Consider the following 23,341-nt stretch of genomic DNA (forward strand, 5'->3'; position numbering starts at 1 on the left):
ATGCAAGCTAAATTCACTATTGACATAAAGCCGTTTTAATATGGTTCTAGGAAGCAAGGTATTCCTCTCAGTTAAAATCAGATAGCCATTTGAGCCTACAAGTCAATGGAACGTGATCCCATCAAAAGAGCAATTTAATTGTAGGGGAGCAAATTATTATGGTAAAAACCCATAGGTGTAACCCTGGAAGCACTATGTAATACATTTTGAATTTTTTTCCTATAAGTAAGGTTCAACTGTCATTTAGAAGCATTAAAATGGCAACTCATCCTACAGTGGAAACTACAAAAGATTACACAACACCGAATTTCTTTGAGTTTAGAATCCTTTGTTAGTAATCCAATATTTTGTACTAGCTTCTGTTGTGATTGTAGGTTAGCTAAAACAAATTGACTCTGATTTTGAAAATAAAGTTTCAGTGTGAACTTTAGTAAAACTTCAGTTAAAAAAATACCTGAGACATAATGTTACTAGAAAATAAGATTTTTCCCCATTCAAAAAGCTTTGCAGACTTTTATTTGAGATTTATCTTTTGGAAAATCACAGTTCTTAACAGTAACATCTCATATTGTTTATTTCCTAGTATTTCTCTCTCGATGAACATTTTCCCATTTAAGTTTCTCAAGACATTTAGGAAATTTAAAATTTCCCACCCTTGTCCTTTGTCTGTAGACACATGAGTGAATCAGATTTTGTGGGTATCAACCACTCAGTTCCTGACTCGCTTCTCACCGTGCCCAGCAGCAGAGCTGACAATGGGTTCCAAGTTCTTAGAGGTACTAATAGTAATTAGGGAAAATGCAAGCTTGGGGGTCAAAATGAGGTTACACAGACTGCGCACAGGGAAAGGATGTCAGAATTCTTCCTCAGCATTCAGGGTACGTGACTGCTTGAGATTCTTCAATTTATCAATGGCAGAAGTTACTGAGATCTCCCCATGAATTTTGTTGTCTCTTGTTCGAACATTTACAGCATTATTTGTTTCTTCCTTTTCTCCAACCACTGTAGAAAACAAAGGGAAATAAATCTATTTTAAATCAACGCTTTACTAAATATTAAGTCAGCAGTCACATGGCCTGTGTCCCATTGAGTTTCCTTCTTAGTACAAATCACCAAATACCAATCTAATGTCCATGGGTCATCCACTGAGAGTAAGTTTCTGGAGACAAGGAATGACGTCTAATCCCACTGGTCTATTGTCCATTTTGGAGAACACCTGTGGTGTTTGTGGGGTACCAATAGCAGCAGATAGCTCCTACAGACTCCCCAGCTCCACCTGGCACACTTGATGAATCAGGGTGGGCACCAGATACAGGTCAACCAGCTGACAGAATGTTCTAGAATATAAGTAAAAGGTCTGTTCTCACAACCCATACTGTGAGATGATGCAGAATTCTGCAGTCATGTGTCTTGCCACCTGGAAAGAAGACACTGGCCATCAAGGAGGGTGGAATAAGGTAGATCAAGGAAGCATAAAGAACCAGAGCAAAAGGGAACAGAAATGGGGAGAAATGGTCCTGGTCAGGGTGGAGTTCCCTCCTGTCCCAGTTACTTCTCGAATTCTACCTTCCATGGCATGACACTCTGACTCCCAATACATTTCATCATGTCTAAGCTAATGTGAAATCTTTGTCACCGTAAGAAGTCTGACTGAACCATCACCAATACCCATTATAAACACCTTTGATGACAAACTGCCCACAGGACCGCCCCCTGCATATTTATTTTGCCTTCAACAGAAACTTTCAACTTAACAGGAGATAACAACATTGTGCCCACAGGCATGTCAGTATCTGTCTCCCTTGGTTTTAAATTACTCTTACAGTCAAAATTTTAGATTCAACATCTAATTGCTCCTGTTCTTCAAGGACATTTTATTTTTTCACTTAATTCTTTTCTTTTGATCATCTTAACTTTGGAACTTTCCCTACTCATTACTTGAATCCTAAAGAGTTCTAATAAACCAGAAAAGCAAAGGATATTATTTCAGGTCTGTCACTTGGCTGAAACATGAGGAGTATAATTCTACTGATAAGATCATTTATATAGTTTTTCCACTGTTGGTTTGAGATATTAATTATTGCTAGTAATACTACACCACAGGATGCACATGAAATTTCCTAAGTCTTCTTCCAGCAAATTACAGAGTATCTAGCCAGGAACACCACAGGCTTTTCTTTGTGTTTAAGTATTCATAATCAAGCAGTTATACCATATTCTTTCTTTTTTGGTGAGGGTTTTTTTGGGGGGCAATTAAAGTGGAAAAAACAAGCATTTGGGAAAATATATATAAATTTAGATTACCAAAAATAAAATTATACTGAGCCAGCTGTGCATTTCGTATTTTGTTATTTAGTGTACAACCACGATCTAAGTCAACATCAGCCATGAATCCTTCCTCAAAGAAGCCACTGGATATCTACAAGACAACGAGACACTTTCATTAGTACTCTGTGTAGGGTAGGATAGTATGGTAGCCAGCCTCCAAAATGAGCCCCAGCATCCCCTCCACCCAGTATTCACACCCTGGTGTGTCTCTTCCACCTGGTCCCAGGTTGGTCCATTTGACCACAGTGAAGAGTGAGTGATGTCGCATAAGTTCTAAGATGAGCTTAAAGGGCTGAGACCACTTCCCTAGCTGGGACCTTTGAGCTCCCAAGGGCTGTGGCCTCACCAGGCGCCCGGGCCAGAGCCCACCAGCCATGATGGCTCAGATCCTGCGCCACAGAAACTGTGAGATAATACATGCCTGTTTCTTTGCTCCAAAGTGCCAAGTTACACAGCAACAGATAATATAAGTATTCTTCCCTAACAGAGCCGCAAGGAAAAGAGTAACTATGAGATGTTTTAAAACACCAATTTCTCAAAAACAAGATATAAAGTATCTCTTATACAGCTACATAGACTTGTCTCAGGTGTTACTGAAAACATGGGATGGTAAATATATGTATTAGTTATGTGATGTTTTAAGGCGTGAATAACATTCCAAGTCAATGACATTCACTGACCACATGCCAAGATTATGCACTTTAAACATCTCTGATGTTACCTGAAGTGCGTATTTTTCACAAGTTGGCCCGACAGGGATGACCATCACCTGACGAGGAGACAGCCAGAAAGGCCTGAAAAAGGTAAGTAATATGTATGCTTCAAAACGACCATTTATTACAAGATTAAAAACTAACTGAAGACTTTTTTTTAAAGTAAGACTTCACATGAGAGCAGGTTCAGAAGAGAGAGGTGTAAGTCAAGCAAACTATATGGAAAAGCAGTTGAGGAGACAAAAGGGGAGACGGGGCCTTCTGATTGGAAGAGGAGGGGAAGACAGGCTGGCAGCCAGGTGAAAGACCTAAACATCACTAGCCATCTGACCCGGCAACTGCTCTCCTGAGCATCCACCCCAGGGAAGTGGAAACATGTTTGCATGAACGTGTTTAGCCCTGCATGCTAAAATTTACAGCAGTGTTCCATATCAGAGCACCAAATGCCCCAGTGCCCTTCAGCGAGTAGGTGCTCAACTGTCACCACATACAAACACTGACAGAAGTGATAGGGGGCTGAGGACTAGGGCTTGAGACACCTCGGACAGATCCCAAGGCAATTCCATCCAAGGAGTGGAAAAGCCGGTCTCCACGGCTGTGTGCTGAGATTCCAAGCCTGTAAGACTCTGGAAATGACAGAATTATGAAGGTGCAGACCAGATTAGTGGCTGCTGGGGATAGGGACATAGTAGAGCAGGAGGTGTGTGGGGTCCTTGTAACTAACGGACCTGTCCTATCCCCTGACCAGCGGGTACACAAATTCACTCGTGTACAAGTGTGAGATCTGAACACTTCTACTTCCATCTCGGGGTGTCTTCTGCCAGCACTCAGCAGGTGTCCAAAGGCTTGCAGCATAAACTGTGGAGGGTGTGCACAGCAGCTCCATGGGAAAGTGTGCCACCCCATCTCCAGATCCCCTAGCTCTACTGCTCTTGTGAAAGACCCACCATCTCTCACTGTGCTAACTACTTACAATGGAATCAACTGGAAAGAAATACAAACAAGTTAACTCACGCTTAGGATGCACACACATTCATATCTATGCCTGTACCTGTAATGGCTTGGACACCCTGTGACACCTCAGTATGTTTCTCTAAGATCACAAATAAAATCTCAGAGACAGACACAGACTCAGGTGATACCATCCTTGTGGACAGTTTTAAGTGATCAAATCTACATTTTCCAGCCTAATTATCTCTAAATCTGACCTTGCAGCCAAAGCAATAACTAGAGCCCACACATCAGTGTAACTCATACCTCTAGCCGTTCTTCCCTGGGGGCACAGAGGGTGACCAGATGAACCACTCAACGCTGCCCTCAGGGAGTTCACCTGCCCCTCCATCCCCATGTGGGGCTGCCACTGCAGACAGCCTCTGGCTTTGGGGCCACATGTGACCCAGGTCCACGTATCTCCTCCCAAGTCAGTGGTCACAGGGCTGTGAGTGGAAGAAAGGAGAGCAGGACAGCCACCGGCAGTGGGGGGCGGGGGGGGAGGTGTGCCCTGGAGTATGGCCCACATGTGTTCCAGAAACCAGATCTTTGAAGGTTAGACACACATGTGAAAAGGCTACTCTCTCATTTCACCAAGTTCCCAAAAAGGTAAATGACAGGGTTATGCCATTCTGCCTTTGTTTTCTTTGTTTTGTTTCCTAGTCTGGCAGATGCCACAAGAATTTTTTATTTGCTCTTTGGACACTTGCTAATTATAAGGTAGGAGCCATCATTTTTTTTCGTATTAATTTTATCTTTAGACATGTCTTTAAAGAACAGGAAACATGTAGCTTTCCCACATCACTCACCATTTTCCCCCATAGTTTTCCAAGAGAATGGCTATCATTCTTTCCAATGACCCCAAAATGGCTTGGTGAATGATCACAGGGTTCTTCTTATCGTCCCCATCCTTACTGAAAAATGAAAATTACACATGTAATATTCTCTTCAGACACAGGAATAACTTTATCTTCTTACCTTTTATTTAAAAGTTATTTTTCCATACTAGGTAAAACAAAAGATTCCTCATGAATTATCTTTAAACATAAATGTGCCATGCGTTAATTAGAAATAAAGGGTTTTTTTCTTTCAAATTATAGTATCTTTAATAAACCAAAGGGAAATGAAATATATCATCTAGGGAAAAGGAAGGTAATATTAGATCACTATTTCTATCACAAGTCCACTGATTATTCTAAACTACCAGCTTTAATCTAAGTTACCAGTTTACCCATACCAACAGGCAATCTAACAAATCACATTTTAAAATTAACGTTATTTTGAACTATGGCTTACTCTACCAGTAATTTGTTGAAAAATTATCAAAGACATTGAAAAAATAAAATGTATTTCTGTATTCTGTTAGAATACATTTGTATTCTATTAATTTGGGTTAATGGTATGACCACCGTGGCTGGCAAAAAATTTACCAAACTTGTCTAATTAGTATAACATAGTCATTAGTTATTAGAGAATATTGAGAACATATACAAAACTAGAGAGCACTGTATAATGAACTCACATATAACCCTTTCTCAGCATCGGCAAACATCAGCTCACAATCCACCTTGTTTGGTCCAAACGCACCCACTCCGGACACCACCAGCTGTAAACACACTGCCGTGCCACCCTGTAAATGCTATGCCCTTACATTACATTCCAAAATGTTCCTGGTCTAATTCCCTATACAGACCTGAAACCTTCATGACCTGCTCCTTATATTGGAGGATTCTTCCCCCTCTTTCAAAAAAGATGTAAAAAGCAAACTATGACTGTTAACTGTAATGAAGTAACTCATTCCAAGATCTGTGCACACTCTTCTCAGGAAGATAAATGTTTTCACAATGCTTACAAAGTTCTTAGGAGGAATTTTTATCTATAGGGTTTTAACAGCTAGTTACTACTAAAACTCATGTACGCACAAGCAAACAAAAACAGAGAGTCATTCACTGAACTCACTTCAGGTGAGTTTTCACTGGATCTCATCCCTGCCAGTCACCTCTGCTGAGGGTCATGGCAGACTGGTCAGAGCCAAGAGGAGCTTCTGGGTGGGGTGGGGGCCCGGGTCAGTCCTGCTCAGATACGTGAAGAAATGATTCACTCCACAACCTGGAACCAGTGTGGATGTTCCTGGATGTCATATAATGTTGTTTTGTGGAGGGAATGAAAGAGAAGCCACACAATCCTTTCACAGGCCTCGGGGTACCAGAAATTGCTGTCCTGTCATTTATTTTAAAAGAACTAAAATTGGGTCTAGCCTTAAGAAGGGCAAATAATGACCTAAACTTTGCTTACACAGACACAGTTTCAGGTAAACATTAAAATCAATATCAAGTTCCCCCAAATAATCCCAGTGGATTCAGCTGAAATTACATTAGATTCAAAGATACCCTTGAAGAGAATCAGTATCTTCACAATATTATTTTTTCCCATTCCAATAATGGGTATGAATCTTCATTTAAGTGACTTTTTGGCCTTTAATTAGGTTTTATAATATATACTTCACATATATATTATATATTTATATTTCTTGTTAAGTTTATTCCTAGATATTTGCTTGGTTTTTGTTGTTTTTTCTGAAATTTGTTTTCCATTGCATTTCCCAGTGGATTGTTTTTTAATATATATATGAAAGCAAATTGATGTTTGCATTGACCTTATTGCTAGGTACCCTACTTAACTCTATTATCAGTTTTAATTTTTCCTCCATCTGATCTTGTTGGATTTCTTGACATCTTAGCATCTACATATAGTGATGATTTTGTCTCTTTTTTCAATTTGTCTACATATCCCAGCACAACTGTGAGTAAAAGTACAAACAGGCTATTTGCCTTATTCTCAAATAGGTCAATATGTTATCATTATTTTCTAAATAGATGTTTTTTATAGTAATAGGAAAATTTATTTCCTTTCCTCTCACTGGAATGAATTACATTTTACCCAATGCCTTTCAGCACTATTGAAGGTAATGGGTGACAATATGCCTCTTCATGTTAAACCTTGCTTTCTTGGGTAGAAAACTTAACTTGATCAAGATAATGACCTCACTGCTCCTCCCTCCTTCTCTCCTCATATTTAAGCCACAACATCTCACACTGGTTCGGCTTCCAAAATAAACCCTGTATACCTCTACTTTTCATATTTCTACTATTACAGCCACCTTGTTATAACTGTCATCTCTTACCTGGTCTACAGACCACTGCTTCCACTTATGCTCTCCAGTCCCTGTCATCCACACAACACCTAGGATGATGGACGGATGGATGGATAGATGGGTGAATGGATAGGTGGTGCATGGATGGATGAGGATAGATATATGGGTAAACGGGTGGATGGATGGATGGATGCTGGCTTGCCTGATCTGCTTCTTCTCCACAAACCCTTTAGATGGCCAGCAGTATTCAAATTTTGTTAAACTAGTTGGGCCATTTCAGCATAAAGTCCCCCACTCCTAATTTTATTAATAGTAGGTTACTGGGGAAAGACGGTTTTGCAAATATAAACTCCAGACACAATCTTTTCTAAAAGGCCCAAATTTATTCTTTAAGGTTTCTGTGCCTTCCCCTTTACTCTCTGATAATTTTTACTCTTCTCATGTCCTGGTATAACTCCATATGAACACTGCAACCATTCCTTCAGCTCTTTACTTTCTCCCAGGACCTAACTCTGAGTGTAGTTCTATAACTATTAATTAATACACAACACAGGGAATCCAAAATGAAATTACTGTTGGTTGAACACAAACTGAGATCAACCCATAATATCATATGCTCTGGGGAGCTGGTGGTTGTTCATTTATTATAAGAATCTTACCAGGAAAATAGTCTAATAAAAATTATTAGATTTAAAATATGCCAATGATTTTTCCTTTCTTGCCTTAGTAACTTTTGAGTGAAAGAGATCTCAACACATTGTCTAAGCAACACTACATCTAAAATTGGACATGGTGAGAAGAGGAGCATTTAAAGGAAGGATGTTGTGATTTTGTCTAATTCAAGTCATGGGAATGTCTTTGAAAAGAAGCTGGCTCCAGGTGGAATGAAGTAAGCATGCTACACTCAGCACTCTCACTGGACACAGACATGGACCCAGGAGAGAACAAAAGGGCTGGGAGAGCTGAGTTATGCCCAAGAAGACCCAACTCTCAAGTGCCACCAAACCAGTGCTTAGGTTCTTGTAATTTTGTCTTCCCTTTTGTGAGGCCTGGACATAAAGACAGTCCACAACCAAAAATACACAGCCAGAAAAATAACAACTAAGTCTCAGAAGGAGCGGAGTGGGGGGTCCTGGGGTTTCCTTCTGTTTCTTTTTCCTGCTCTCTTCCTTCAGCCCCCAGCATTCCCATGGTGCACAGAGAGTAAATAGGCACCTAAAGCTCTGAGGCAGGGACCCTTCTGTCTGACCAGACGGCCTTGAGCCCAGGTGCACGGGGCGAGTCCCTGCGCTCACTCTGGCCCCCTGATGCCTGGTGTGTGACACAGAGAGTCTGGGAAGAGCGGTGGTGCAGGGAAGCTAACGCCCAGCCTCCTGGCCACGGACTGCAGAAAGGACTTCAGGAAAATCAGACAGCAGGGGGCGTGGGAGAGCTGCCCGGCCTCACCACTCACTGCATGTATAAGGACCTGACCCAACAGCACACAGAAGCCTTGAGCACCGAGCTGTGGGACCTGGACCTGGGGCGGCGCACACAGGAGAGGAGGCCCCACCGATGCTGAGATCCAGGAATGCTCGAGTCCCTCCTATGCAGTGATGGGTACCACGGGCCCCCACGGGCGTTGGATATGGACACAGAGGGCTGAGGACATAGTACATAGGCCGGGCGAGCTAAGCTGACATCGTAGCCACAGAAGGTGGGCTGGAAATCACAGCCTGAACCTGCCCAGGCACAGTGACTGCTAAAAACTCAATAATCTGCTTAGGACTGAAACAAAACCCAGGGCTTCCCTGGCGGCTCAGTGGTAAAGAATCTGCCTGCCAATGCAGGAGACACGGGTTTGATTCCTGGTCTGGGAAGATCCCACATGTTGCGGAGCAACTAAGCCCGAGCACCACAACTACTGAGCCTTGCTCTAGAACCCGGGGAGCTGCAACGACTGAAGCCCACATACCCTAGAGCCTGTGTTCCACAACGAGAGAGGCCATCACAATGAGAAGCACATGCACCATGGCCGAGAGTAGCCTTTGCTTGCTGCAACTAGAGGAAAGCTGGTACAGCAATGAAGACCCAGAACAGCCAAAATAAATCAATTAAAAAAACTGTTATAGAAAAAAGAAACAAAACACAGCGCCTCATAGTATAATATTAACAATATCTGGGATGCAGTCCAAAACTACTCAGCATATGCATCACCAGCAAAGTCACAATTCTGAACAGATTACAGAAAGGGAGTAAGAGTAACTTTGCAATGGGGAAACCTGGCAAATTCTATTTTACCTGAGCAATGGAGGTTAACATCACTGGTGACAAGTCACCTTGCTGCCACGCACACCCTTGACAGGAGATGCCGCCCTCAAAGGTGACATACAGCACAACCCCATATGTGTGACCTTCTGGGTAAGTGAAGAAGAGCAGGCCAGTGGCTGCTGGGGGCAAGAGGGGAGGGTGTGATCACAGAGGAACAGGAGTGTGTTGGTCTGATGAATCACAATCGGGGTGGTAGGCACTGCTCCACACAATGATAAAACTTACACAACTATACACACACACAGACACACAGAGACACACACACACATATACACGAAGTCGACTTCACTGTGTATTAAGAAAAAACTTTAAAGTTGTTTGTTTGCAGTGATGAAACGGCCTTTTCTCTCTGCTCTCCTGGGCAAACACCTTGTCCTGGAGACACAGACCCAGGATCAGCCTGTACAAAGCCCCTTCCTCCACCTCAGGGAGACGTCACCATCTGGGGTGTGTTTCTATATCCTCTGTTCACTGCTCTAATCTTCATCATCTCACTGACCAGGACCTGAGGAAACTAAGGCTGACCTCCAACAAGATAAGAAGCAAGTGAACAAATACTGAGTGCACTGTACACAGATGGACATTCACTGATGCTCGTTCTTATGTTGCTAAAGCATGAGTGACAGTATTTAAGACATCAGTCCTGTGTTATTCATCACAGTCACTTACCTCACATATGTAAGATTAAATCTTATAGGCAGCTGAAAGTCCAGCTGGATTGTAGCACATTGATGGTATCTGCCAAGAGCATCCTTGATTTCTATATCAATCTGTAAATTCAAAGATGTTTCCTTAGACACAGTTTTTACTTTTCAGTTTTACTCTTTTTGAGGCATACTGCCTACTTACTTTAGGACCATAAAATGCTCCATTTCCAGGGTTTATCTTCCATGGTTTCCCAAATTCCATCAAGCTATTCCGTAGATGCTGTTTTTTAATAAGAAGAGAACATTAGTAACTTCCACTTCATTGTACATTTTCTTTTTGTCCTGTAGCTCAAAATAGTAAGTCACTGTCAATCTTCACTACATTCCATGTTAGTTCCACTTGTTCTTACTGAGCCTCTCTTACAGTCAGTAAACTCTGGGTGAGGACACAGGAAGATGACTAAGATGGTGCATGCTCTCAAGAAACAGACACTTTAACTGGGGGAGAAAGGATCACTCACTGACATGTCCAGTGAATCCCAATGAGAGGTGGGGGGGAACTCAGGCTCATCTGCCCCTGCAGCCCCCCACCTCACACTCCCAGCCCCTCTCAGGAGGGACCCTGCATGGTAAAGGGCAAGCAGGCTCTGCCCTGCCCCTTGTGCACTCCGTTACAGGTGTAAGAAGACCTGGGGCGGGGGCAGGCTGTGCACCCTCTTTTGCTCTCCCCCATCTCTGTGCCTGCGGCTGGTGGGCAGCGCCCCTGGTGACCTATGGGGCGTGGAAGCGGGAGGCTCTCCATGCTCTGTAAGCCACATACAGTCCTTCCAGCCAGCTGGCAGTGGAGACACCCGTCCATGCTGACGGGGCCGGATGTGCACACGACAGTAGGGTCAGGGCACTCTGGGTCTTCTGGACACTCCCTCCCTGTGGAAGCAGCTTCTCTGGGTAGCATCCAGGCTTCTGTCAAAACAGCAGTCAGACTCCTGTCACTGTCCCTGTGCACTGGGACCCGAATGGTGACGCTGGGGGTGGAGCACCCTGAGGGGGTGACCCTGGGGGTGGAGTGTTTCTGAAGGGACTCTGGTGCCTGTTCTCAGACAAAGCGAGGCCCAGCTACAGCAGCTGAGGGAGGGGGGGGAGCTTCAGGGAATTAACATTTTTTTAAAAAGCCAGGTTTGGGGGAAGAGCATACGGTAGAAGCCTCTGAGGACACAGGGATTGGGAGGCGCGGCTGGAGAGGCCAAGGGTCAGAAAGCTTCGAGTTTATGCAAGATCTGGCCAGGACTGGAACCTCTGCTCCTAGGCCTGGCTGTATACACTGCCCAGCACCCCTTCTCCCTGCCATCTATCTGTCCTGACCCACATAAGCCACATCTCTGGCTCCCAGGAGCACTGGGGTCTAGACTGTGGTACTTGCTGGGCTCCAGACACAGTTGTCTGCTTGTGGTGTGTGGGTGGGGCTGGAGTGCTCTTAACAACTCATTACAACTCTGGAAAGTAGCACATAGAGAGGCTGGGGTTAACCTGGCTCTGAGGAACTGAGGGACCTACATTGGTCCCACGGGCAGAGGTCTGACCAGAGCTGCTAAAAAACGAGCCAGAGGATTTCTTGAAAAACTTATGAAATTGGTTATTAGGAAGCAGCACTGAAAAGACTACAAACAAAAACCTGATATAAACTAAAGTGTGAAACAAATGTTAGGTATCGTTCTTATCAGTGTTTGAAGAAAACTGGATTAACTGTATTCTACAATTAGCACATTTATCCCAAACTTCCCAGTCTTTAATTTCCACTGCAAAGCATCACAACATCATGAAAGGTAAATGAAAGGTAACACTTTGCTTCTCCCTACCTTTTCAGCTTCATCCCATAACTCAATCTCTCCCAGGAAATTTTCAGGTCTTGTTGACAAATTTAATTGAAAGCAGAAGCCAAATGTTGAGTAAACAGACTGCAGAAACTGCAAACACCCTTTTATCTCCTCTTCAATCTGAAATTAGAGCAAATGAGAAATTAAATCCATTTACAGCATTAAAGAAAATTCTTCCTGTCAGCTAGAAATAAAGTGCGATTTTATTGTGGAGGACAGTCCATGGCACTGTTCGCCTTGTTGTCTTTTTCTCACTGGAATATTCACAGGACACCTGCCAGATGCCCATATGCACCTCCAGGCTGCTGGGCCAGCACAGAACCGGGCAAAAATATAGGTGAGGGTGCCTCTCCATGTACATGCCACCCAGGAGGAAGAGCAGCTGGCCAGAGGATGTGATAGCCAAGCTGCACCCAGAGGACAGGTGACAGTCCTCCCATGTAGCCAGGGCGGGAACCCCTCTGAGCACAGGAAACATGGAGGGTGAAGGCCAGAGGACCAGAGGAGTGGGTGAGGGCAGGCCAGCCGTGGGAGCTGCCTGTGACTGGGCAGAAGGCAGAGACAGAGTACACAGGATGGAGGCAGACCAGGGCTGGAGGAAATCCAGCGCTACCAGAGCCAGGATGAAGGCTGCACTTTTGAGCCAGCGACCAGTGAGAAGCAGTGCAGAGGAACAACACAGTTCACCATGATTGTTTGAATCCGGGAAACTGATCAGCAAGATGAGAAGAGCAGCCCATCTGGGAGTTTCTGGGATCCTTCAGGAGTGGGAGGCTGGTGCTAGAAACAAGTAGCTGAAACAGGGGTGGGCTGCATCTGCAGGACACCTGTCCTTGTTCACTAACAGACAGTGATTGCCTATGGAGTCAGCACTGCGCCGGATGCAAGGAAATGAGGAATGAATGAAATTGTTCAGGAATAACATGCTTAAGAAGAGCGATCAACAGGGCTTGTGATAAACTGGACATGAGACTTGAAAACCAGGCCTGGGTTCCTGGCTGGGGCTGTGGAGAGGGTGCTGATGTGTCGCTGAAAGGAGAGGACGTGGGGAGAGAGGCAGAAGAAGGGCTGGCACCAGACCTGGCCTACATGAGGGTGCGTGTGATGGCCAAGCAGACACGTCCCCTGGAGGGCTGGGGTCTGGAGCTCACAGGGTCAGCTGAGACATGCAGCTAAGGTTATCGGAGGGACTGAAGACAGAGAGTGAGTGCAGGGTGAGAAGAGCAGGGCTGAGCTGAGAGGCCAAAAGAGGAGGAAGACGAGCACTTCTAAGTGTGAGCGAGATGGGGCAGCAAAAACATAGACGCAGAGAAAGGGTACCAGCAAGGGTTGCTTCTGTCCTGTCACTGTGGATTAGGTTTGCAGATTTTCATCAGTGGAACCACATGTCCATGCTATTTTCTTTCAGTTTTTACACTCAGTGCTTCCCAGGTGATGCTAGTGGTAAAGAAGCTGCCTGCCAATGCAGGATACAGAAGAGATGTGGTATGATCCCTGGGTTGGGAAGATCCCCTGGAGAAGCAAATGACAACCCACTCCAGTATTCTTGCCTGGAGAATCCCATGGACAGAGGAGACTAGTGGGCTACAGTCCATGGGGTCGCAGAGTCAGACACGACCAAAGTGACTTCACGCACATAGCATTTATTTATTTCAAGGGCTTCCCAGGTGGCACTAGTGGTAAAGAATCCGCCTGCCAATGCAGCAGACACAAGAGACATGGTTTGATCCCTCAGGAAGATCCCCTGGAGAAGGAAATGGCAACTCACTCCAGTGTTCTTGCCTGGAGAAATTACATGGACAGAGGAGCCTGGTGTGCTGTAGTCCATGGGGTCGCAAAGAGTCAGACACGACTGAGCGACCGAAATTACCAGTAAATGATTATTTCGAGATCCATCCATGCTGCAGTGTCAGCAGCAGATCACTCTTTTTCCTGCTGAGCAGCTGTCCACTCTGTGGATGCACCACTGTTCCTTTACACACTCACCAGTCACTGGGCTGTTTCTACATTTCGACAACTTCAAACAAAGCTGCTCTGAACACGTGTACAGGTCTTTGTATGGACCTGTGCTTTGTTTTTCTCTTGGGAAAAGAAAAGGAGTAAGATGGCTGGGACATATGTAGGTGCATGTTTCACTTTAAGAAACTGCCAAACTATTTCTCAGAGGAACTGTACCATCTTCAACCTCCACAACTGGTGAGAGGGAGATCTAGTGCCTCCACACACTCAACACATGTCAGAGTCTGTCTCTGAAATGTCAGCAACTCTGCAGGCATACAGGCAGCTCATAGGGCATCCATCTCCATTTCCTCAGTAACTGATGATCCTTAACACTTCATTCACATGCTTCTTTGCCATCTGCTTAGTGCCTTAGATGTGTACCTTCTCTTGTACATATTCTTAGGTAAACTGAAAGGTCACATCTTTTTGCCCATTTTTTAAAGTTAAACTTTTAATTTTGAGGTTCACATGCAGTTGCAAGAAATAAGACAGGGATCTTTTAGCCATTTACTCAGTGTCCCCAGTGATGATATAATTTTTGCTTTAATCAGCAGATGTAACACAGAAAACTCAAAAGAAAAAGGAAAAGCAATATTTATTGTAGTTAACTGAGCTTCCCTGGTGGCTCAGCGGTAAAGAAATCTGCCTGCCAATGCAGGAGATGTGAGTTCATTTCCTGGTCCAGAAAGATCCTCTAGAGAAGGAACCCATTCCAACACTCTTGTCTGGGAGATCCCATGGACAGAGGAGCCTGGCAGGCTACGGTCCATGGGGTTGCAAAAGAGTCAGACACAACTAAGCAACTAAACAACAGCAACAAGTTGTACTTACCATGTTTTATTTTTACAGTTCTTTCTTCGTTCTGAATGTTCTGACACGCTTTCTTTTATAATTTCCTTTCTCTTTAGAGAAATTCCTACAGCAATCTTTTAAGGTAGATCTAATGTCTTAATTTCACCTTCATCACTGAAAGATTTTTTGGGGGGAGATATAGAATTCTGATTTAAGAGTTATATCTACATTTGGAAAATGCTGTGACTCCTCCTTCTGGCCTCTGAATTTTGTTTTTTAAATTTTTATTGGAGTATAGCTGCTTTACAGTGTTGTGTTAGTTGTGTTGTGTGATTCAGTAACATGTGTACATATATCCCCTCTTTGCCACCACAGAGCATGTGCCCACGTTATACAGTAGGTTATATTTCATTTTGATGAGAAATCTGCTGTTATTTCATTTTTAATTTTTTTCTTGAAGGTAAGGTATCACTTCTTTCTGTTTTCATTTTTTTCTTTACAGTTTTTCTGAGTTTGGCTCTAATGTGTCTAATGTTTCTTTGTTGTTGTTTAGTCACTAAGTCGTGTCTGATCTTTGGTGACCACATGGACTGTAGCCTGCCAGGCTCCTCCTCTGTCCATGGGTTCCCAGGTGAGAATACTGGAGTTCGTAGCCATTCTCTTCTCCAGAGGATCTTCCTGATCCAGGGATCGAATCCACGCCTACTGCATTGGCAGGTGGGTTCTTTACCACTGCACCACCTGGTTTGGGTTTATCCCACTTGGACTTTCTCAGCTACTTCAATCTGTAAGCTTATGGCTTGCTATATTTGGCCAGTTTTCAGCCATTACCCCTTTGAGTACTTCTTCACTTCCACCCTACTCTATTTCTCCAGAACTCTGGTGACATATATATTAGGCATTTGTTATAGTCCCACCGGTCTCTGAGGTTCTGTTCATTTTTCTCTCAGTCTCTTTTCTGTTCTTTCACCTGGTGTCAATTCCATTGGTGTCTTCAAGTTCACTGATTCTTTTCTGCCTCCTCCATTCTTCTCATGAATCCAGCCACTGAATATTTCATTTTGGTTATTACAGTTTTCAGTTCTAAAATCTCCATTTGGTTCTTCTTTATATCTTCTATTTCCTGAGATTTTTTTAATTGTGCATTTGTTCCAAGTGTGTTTGTAATTGCTTATTGAGGTATTTTTATGGTGGCCTCACCAAATAATTCAAACAACCCTATCATCTCCGCAGCAGGGTGCCTACACTGCCCTTTTTCATCCACGTTGAGATTTTTCTTCTTCTTGACATGATGACTGATTTCTGAAATCTGGATATTTTGGCTATTACAAGACTTTGGATTTTATTTAAATTACCTGTTTTAGCTGTCTTCCATGGACTCTGCTGGAACAGGGAGGGAGGACTGCCTGGCTATTGCAGAGTGGGAGCACATGTCAGGGTTTCCCACTGGGGACTGTGAGGAAGGCAGGGGCTCCCTGTTACTGCTGGGTGACAGCAGGAGTTCTACACCCTGGTAGGCTTCTCCGATGATGCTAGGAGCAGCCGGAGTGTCCTGGTACCACTCCTCATATGGCTTCTACTGATCCCAGGGTGCAGCCTCATCACTGAGGAGTGCTGGCGGGAGTCTCATCTCCCCCCTCAAGCAGGCAGTGGAGGAGGCACCGTGTGACTGCCAGGTGAAGAATTCCAGGTGCCACTTAGTCTCCACTGACATTACAGGGTGGGTGTAGGGGTTCCCCGTTAATGCCTGCCAGGAATGAGCAGAATTTGGCATGACTCCTGTGTTTGGTAGAATTCCCTAGTGATTCCTTCTGGGCCTGGAGTTTCCTTTGTGGAAAGCTTGCTAACTACCAACTCAACTTCTTTCACAAACAAAGGACTACTCAGGTTATCTATCTCTTCTTGAGTAAAATTTAGTAGCTTGTGTTTTTTCAAAGAATTTGTTCATTTAATTTAATTTGTCAAATTTACTGGTGTAAGCACATTCATACTATTACCTTATTATCCTTTTAATATCTGTGGAATCTGCAGGAATGTCACATCTCTGAGTCTGAAGTTTTTTTCTTCTTTTTTTGCTGCACATCGTTGATTGTGGGATCTTGGTTCCACAATCAGGGATCAAACCCAGGCCCCAGGCAGTAAGAGCACAGAGGTCTAACCACTAGACTGCCAGGGAACTTTCCAGTCTTGATTATTTTTAGTTTTCTCTCTGACAAACCTAAAGGTTTATGAACTTTATTGATCTAGGAGACCCAGCCTCTGGGTTGATATTGCATATTGTTTTTCTTTTTTCTATTTCACTGATTTCTTTTCTGCTATTGTTTTCTTTTTTCTGTTCATCTCTAATGTAATTTGCTCTCCTTTTTCTAATCTATTAAATAGAAGTTGAAAACATCTTTGAAAACATTCTTGTTTTCTAATGTGGTTGTTCCTCTCAAGTACCATTTTAAGAGTATCCCACAAATCCTGATATACTGTGTTTCTTTTACATATCATTTGGTATAGAGCTAACCCTTGAACATGGCTGGGGTTAGGATACTGGCCCCTCACACAATGAAAAACCCATACATAACTGTACAGTTGGCCCTCGGTTTGCAGTTGCACACCTGCAGATTTAACTAACTGTGACTCACGGAGCAGTGCTGTATGTATTCATAAAAACTTCTGTGTAGAAATAGACAGGGGCAGTTCAAACTTGTGTTGTGCACAGGTTAGTGTACAATATTTTCTAATTTCCCTTTGATTTCCTATTTGACACATGGTTATTTAGAAGCGTATGACTCACTTTCCAAATATTTGGGGATTTTCCAGATAGTTTTCTGTTATTGAGTTCTACCTCAATTTCAAAGCAGCCAGAGAACTTTTAAAAAATTATTTATTTATTTATTTATTTTTGGTCTGTGCTGGGTCTTCATCGCTGCACAGGCTTTTTCCCTAGTGGTGAGCAGGGCCCACTCTCTAGCTGCAGTGCTCGGGCTTCTCGTTGCGGTCACTTCTCTTGTGGAGCACGGGCTCTAGGGTATATGGACTCAGTAGTTGGGGCTTACAGGCTTCAGAGTACAAGCTCTAGCTGTGGCACACTAGGTTAGCTGCCCACAGCATGTGGGATCTTAGTTCTCAGACCAGGGATCAAACCCATGTCTCCTGCATTGGCATGTAGATTCTTTACCACTGAGCCACCAGGGAAGCCCCAGAGAACATATTCTGCATGAACTGAATCCCTTTAAATTTACTGAGACTCATTTTATGGCCGGGAATATGGTCTATCTTGGAAAATGTCCCGTGGGCACTTTCAAAGAATGTGTACTCCATTATTGATTGGAGGGGTCTACAACTGTCTATTAGGTCAAACCATCTAATAGTGGCCCTTTGCATGGCAATTTGAATTTGAATTAAGATGAAAACCTGAAAAAGTAAATTCTAACTTCCAGGCAAAGCTGAAAAACAAACACATCCATAATTTCACCAATACCCTTAAAATAATGTTACTTAATAATTAATGTTAATAAAATTGGCAGAAGCTTAAAAGAAAAAAAAATAAACTTCATGTCTAGAAAAACAAACAACCCAATCAAAAAATGGGCAGAAGACCTAAACAGACATTTCTCCAAAGAAGACATAAAAATGGCCAACAGGCACATGAAAAAATGCTCAACATCAATAATTATTAGAGAAATGCAAATGAAAGCTACAATGAAGTATCACCTCATACTAGTCAGAATGGCCATCATAAAAATGTCTATAAAATAATAAATGCTGGAGAGGGTGTGGAGAAAAGGGAACCCTTCTACACTGTTGCTGGAATATAAATTGGTACAGTCACTATGAAGAACAGTATGGAGCATCCTTAAAAAGCTAAAAATAGCGTTGTCATATGATCCAGCAATTCCAATCCTGGACATATATCCAGAAGATGAAAACTCTAATTTGAAACGACACATGCACCCCAATGTTCACCGCAGCACTATTCACAACAGCCAACACATGGAGGCAAACTAAATGACCACTGACAGAGGAATGGATAAAGAAGATATGGTGCATATCTACAATGGAATATTACTCAGCCACAAAAAGAAAGAAATGATGCCATTTGCAGCAACATGGATAAACCTAGAGATCATCATACTAAGTGCAGTAAGTCAGAGAAAGACAAAATTCATATGAGATCATTTATATGTGGAATCTAAAAAAAACGATACAAAAAAATGTGTTGGAACTGTTGGGACCTCGGAGACTAGACTGAACAACTCAGTTCACGGCCACTCTGAAAGGCCCAGCAATGCGTCTAAGGTAGCCACACAGGACCCATGCTGACCACGCCTGAGTCCCCATTTACCTGCCCTAACATGGACCCATGCTGACCATGCCTCCCTTAGTCCCCGTTTACCTACTCCACCATGGACCTGTGCTGACCATGCCTCCCTGAGTTCCCATCTACCTGTCCCACTGTGCAGAAGATGTGAGCGTCATCCTGCTGGAAGCGCCTGACGCGGGTCAAGCCACTCAGAGCTCCTGATGGCTCATTCCTGTGAAGAACCCCGAAGTCAGCAAGTCTGATCGGCATTTCCCTCCAAGACCGTGGACGATGGGCAAACATCAGACTAGAAAAGACACAGGGGCACACGGTGTTTCCTTACTGCAGAAGAGATGCAGTAACCATCTGAATGTTAGTAAGTTAACAATTAAATGACTCAGGATTTGTAAACACCTGATTCTGGTTCTTAGATCACCAATTAAAAGAAATTTCTTCTCCCATGAATTACTGAATGCTGTATTTACATCACTGCACACTCTGAGAAAGAACCCAATCATCTCCTCCAGAAATACTGCTCCCTATTCTCATTCACCCATTTGCACTAACCATCTACGATCCATTTCAAAGGCTACTTCCTAAGTGAGGCAGCCCTGGACACTCCCCAGAAGGGCTGGTCAGTCGAGCCTCAAGCTCCAAGAACAGCCAGAATTGCCACACTTTTGACACTGGTCTTACTTTTTCAATAACTGTCTGTCTGTGTATTTGTTCCTTCTCCACTCTGCTCATGAGCTCCAGAAGGAAATGGCTGTGTCTAAAGCACCCTGCTAATACTCTCTCTGCATGAAAGGCCTCTCTTCTGCAGGAAGCAACCCTCGCTCCTACACCCCATCACCACTAAGCCACTGTGGTCCTGATTCCTTATTCTGAGATAAGAAAATACAAAATTACACGCTCTGCTTGTGTTCAACTTTCTTGTAATAATACTGAAATCACAGCTTCAACTAGTACCCAATGGGAAAATGAGTTAAGAAGTAGTTAATACAGGAGTTTTGGAGAATGCAAAGCACTAGGTTTTAGCCTCCACCTTCGTTTAAAAAAAGAGGCTATAGAATATTTATATATCAGTTTTCATAAAACTTAAGATAAATATATATCTTTTATATGCAGTTACCACAGAATTGAACTTCCTTTAGTCTTTACTGAAAAGGGCAAAGAGTTTTCTTCAGTATTCAGAGGTTTCTTTCAAGCAGTTACCTTTTAAGGTCAATTTACTGAAACTGTGTATGTTGATATGAAGCTACAATAGGTGGGATATTTTTTGGCGGAAAATTGTACCTGTTCACTTCTAGTTGTAAAATCTACTTCTCTGACAAGGTTGCATTCACATCCTATGCAGCTTTATGATAATTGCATTCTTTCATAGACTCTAAGACAACCTTGACTATAAGATGGACCATTACATTATGTACAACCAAGAAAGAACACAACCATGAATTAAAATATGGCATAATGCTAAGATACAAATTATAAGACACATCTCAATTTCAGGGATGTTGAGATACGGAGGGGAATGCATCTTAGAATCAATGAAATCCAATCACTGACTGTGAGCTCACGGGCCTTGTTATAATCACCCAAATAGCAGGTAAGAACTAAATGTTCTGCAAATGTGCGTATTTGAAGTATATTACCACTGGGAAGAGAAATGTAATAATTTATAAAATTGACGGGTAATATTATCCTCTGAGAAGCACAAAATACTAAATGTTTTCCAGCCAACAGCCCACATCTGGCAAAGAGCAAACATATTTTAAAAGTAAATTCATCCTCCAGAATGAAACAACTTGGTAAAGATGATTTCTAAACACCATTCTTCATGTTAAAGGATCCTCTTAACTCCAAAAAGCAAAATAACATTAAAAACTAACTGTAGTGAAGTACCTGCTAGGTACAGATCTGCTTCATTTTTCATACTCACCAGTGCCCTGGGCAATTCATGGGCTTAAGGGCGAAAGTGTCCTTGTCGATGTCAAAGGTGAACATGTTCTCACTGTAATGCTGCCAGTGTCCAGAGGCCTCCCAGAGCTTGCAGCTGTACATGTTGGGGGACAGGACCTCCGTGAAGTTGCGCTGGTGGTGCTGCTCCTAAAGGAGACAGGCGCGCAGAGCTGAAATCTGCTGGGGCAGGGCATAACTGCAGGCAAGAGATATCCAGACAAGGACTGCTAAATTCAGGATCATGCCTTACATCAGTTCACAGCTAATATGCCCTTGGTTTTAAGCATGGTACCTTATGGATCATAAAAGAAAGATTCATGTATGCTCAGTATATAAGTATATTCACTTTATATGGCAACCCACTTCAGTATTCCTGCCTGGAGAATCCCATGGAGAGAGGAGCCTGGTAGGCTCCAGTCCACAGTTGCAAAGAGTTGGGCACGACTGAAGCGGCTTAGCATGCAAGCATACACGCACATATTCATTTTATAATATAATGGTATGTAGTATATAACAGCAGTCCCCAACATTTTTGGCACCAGGACCAGTTTTGGGGTAGAAAATTTTTCCACTGACTGGCGGCAGGGGTAGCGGAGGTTGGGATGATTCAAATGTCTTACATTTATTGTGTGTGTCCACGTGTGTGAAGTCACTTCAGTTGTGTCCGACTCTATGGGACACAACTGAACCCCATGGATGGACTGTAGCACACCAGGCTCCTCTGTCCATGGAATTTCTCCAGGCAAGAATACTAGAGTGGGTTGCCATGCCCTCCTCCAGGGGATATTCCCAACCCAGGGATCAAACCCAGGTCTCCTGCATTGGCAGGTGGATTCTTTACCACTAGTCCCACCTGGGAAGTCCACATTTATTGTGCACTTTGTTTCTATTGTTATTGCACTGTTATATATAACGAAATAATTATACAACTGACCATAATGCAGAATCGGTGGGAGCCCTGAGCCTGTTTTCCTGCACCTGGATGGTCCCATCTAGGGGCGCTGGAAAACAGTGACACCTGGAGCGTGTTGTGTATGTCCAGCCTACTCCATGATCCCGTTTTGGTTGCTGTCACTGCAGAAGCCACCTGCAATGTGGGAGGCCCTGGTTTGATTTCTGGTTTGGGAGGATCCACTGGAGATGGGATAGGCTATCCACTCCAGCATTCTTGGGCTTCCTTTGTGGCTTAGCTGGTAAAGAATCCACCTGCAATGCAGGAGACCTGGGTTTGATCATCCCTGGGTTGGGAAGATACCCTGGAGAAGGGAAAGGCTACCCACTCCAGTATTCTGGCCTGGAGATTTCCATGGACTGTACAGTCCATGGGGTTGCAAAGAGTTGGACATGACTGAATGCCTTTCACTTTCACTGCAAAAAACCCTGCTTGACAAAGATGGGATACTGGAAATGGAAGCAGGCTTTTCAGTGCTTTTGTGGCAGTCTCAGGATATTCCACCTCAACCTTAATCTAAAATGTATGGAGATTTGGAGTTGTGTCAAACATACTTTTAAGGCCACCATCATTTGCAATCTCAGGTGTCACACAGAACATTTCCTCCTTCCTCTCTCACAAGAAGTTCCACAGTTGGCCTAAAGTTTATCTTTGTATCATATGTGCTCTAGAAACTCAAATGGACAAGAGGTACATTTAATGAAATCCAAGGAAAATACTAATGGTCTCAATGTTTTTAGTTGAAGGCACAATGCAGCATTTCTCTTTGAGGTTCAAAATTCTAGGTATTATTAAAATAAAATCAATGGAAATGCTTCGCTATTTTATGATGAGAGAAAATGGTAAAGTACAAAATGGAGTTGAATAAGCATAGAATATTTAAAAAATTACTTACTCGTATGAAGTCTATCAGTGTGTTATAAATGAAGGCTCCTCTAGGAAGAAAGAAACAGCTTCCAGGGCTCAGATCATGGAAAAAGAAAAGTTCCTGTTCCTAGGTTGAAAAAGTAATTGCATTTCAAATTCCACTGCTGTTATATATTTACTGTACATATATGATATGCTAGAATAAAACATACACTCAGTTATTTCCAAGTTCTAGTAGCATGACATTCCAAATACTTGAATCTGACTTATGTAACAGTGCATGTGAAGTTACAACTCATATTTATGATTACTCAGCTTTGAACTTAACTTTTATTTCACCTGGGATTTACTGCCGATTTCTTACTTGGCACCTTGAGATATGGATCTCATGAGGAGTCGACATGGCAAAAAGGTCAGGAAAGTTCACTACTGGAGGTGGGCTCTGAGTGGCAGTGACCTC

The 23,341-nt window shown here is 43.1% G+C and overlaps 1 protein-coding gene across 1 annotated transcript in view; it reads right to left on the minus strand.

Moving 5' to 3' along the window:
* Nucleotides 1-499: 499 nt before the first annotated feature.
* Nucleotides 500-23,341, minus strand: part of TARS3 (threonyl-tRNA synthetase 3) — a 42,216-nt gene continuing 19,374 nt past the window's right edge. Inside the window, exons 10-19 of the mRNA XM_043434576.1 lie at nt 22,910-23,008; nt 21,043-21,209; nt 19,248-19,410; nt 11,999-12,136; nt 10,345-10,422; nt 10,165-10,265; nt 4,841-4,945; nt 3,050-3,122; nt 2,305-2,419; nt 500-1,002 (exon numbers count right to left, since the gene is read on the minus strand). Coding sequence (XP_043290511.1) covers nt 854-1,002; nt 2,305-2,419; nt 3,050-3,122; nt 4,841-4,945; nt 10,165-10,265; nt 10,345-10,422; nt 11,999-12,136; nt 19,248-19,410; nt 21,043-21,209; nt 22,910-23,008 — 1,188 coding nt within the window. The 3' untranslated portion in view covers nt 500-853. The remainder of the gene's footprint in view (nt 1,003-2,304; nt 2,420-3,049; nt 3,123-4,840; nt 4,946-10,164; nt 10,266-10,344; nt 10,423-11,998; nt 12,137-19,247; nt 19,411-21,042; nt 21,210-22,909; nt 23,009-23,341) is intronic.

This window comes from Cervus canadensis, chromosome 17, assembly GCF_019320065.1.
Source record: "Cervus canadensis isolate Bull #8, Minnesota chromosome 17, ASM1932006v1, whole genome shotgun sequence".
NCBI classification, from domain to species: Eukaryota; Metazoa; Chordata; class Mammalia; order Artiodactyla; family Cervidae; genus Cervus; species Cervus canadensis.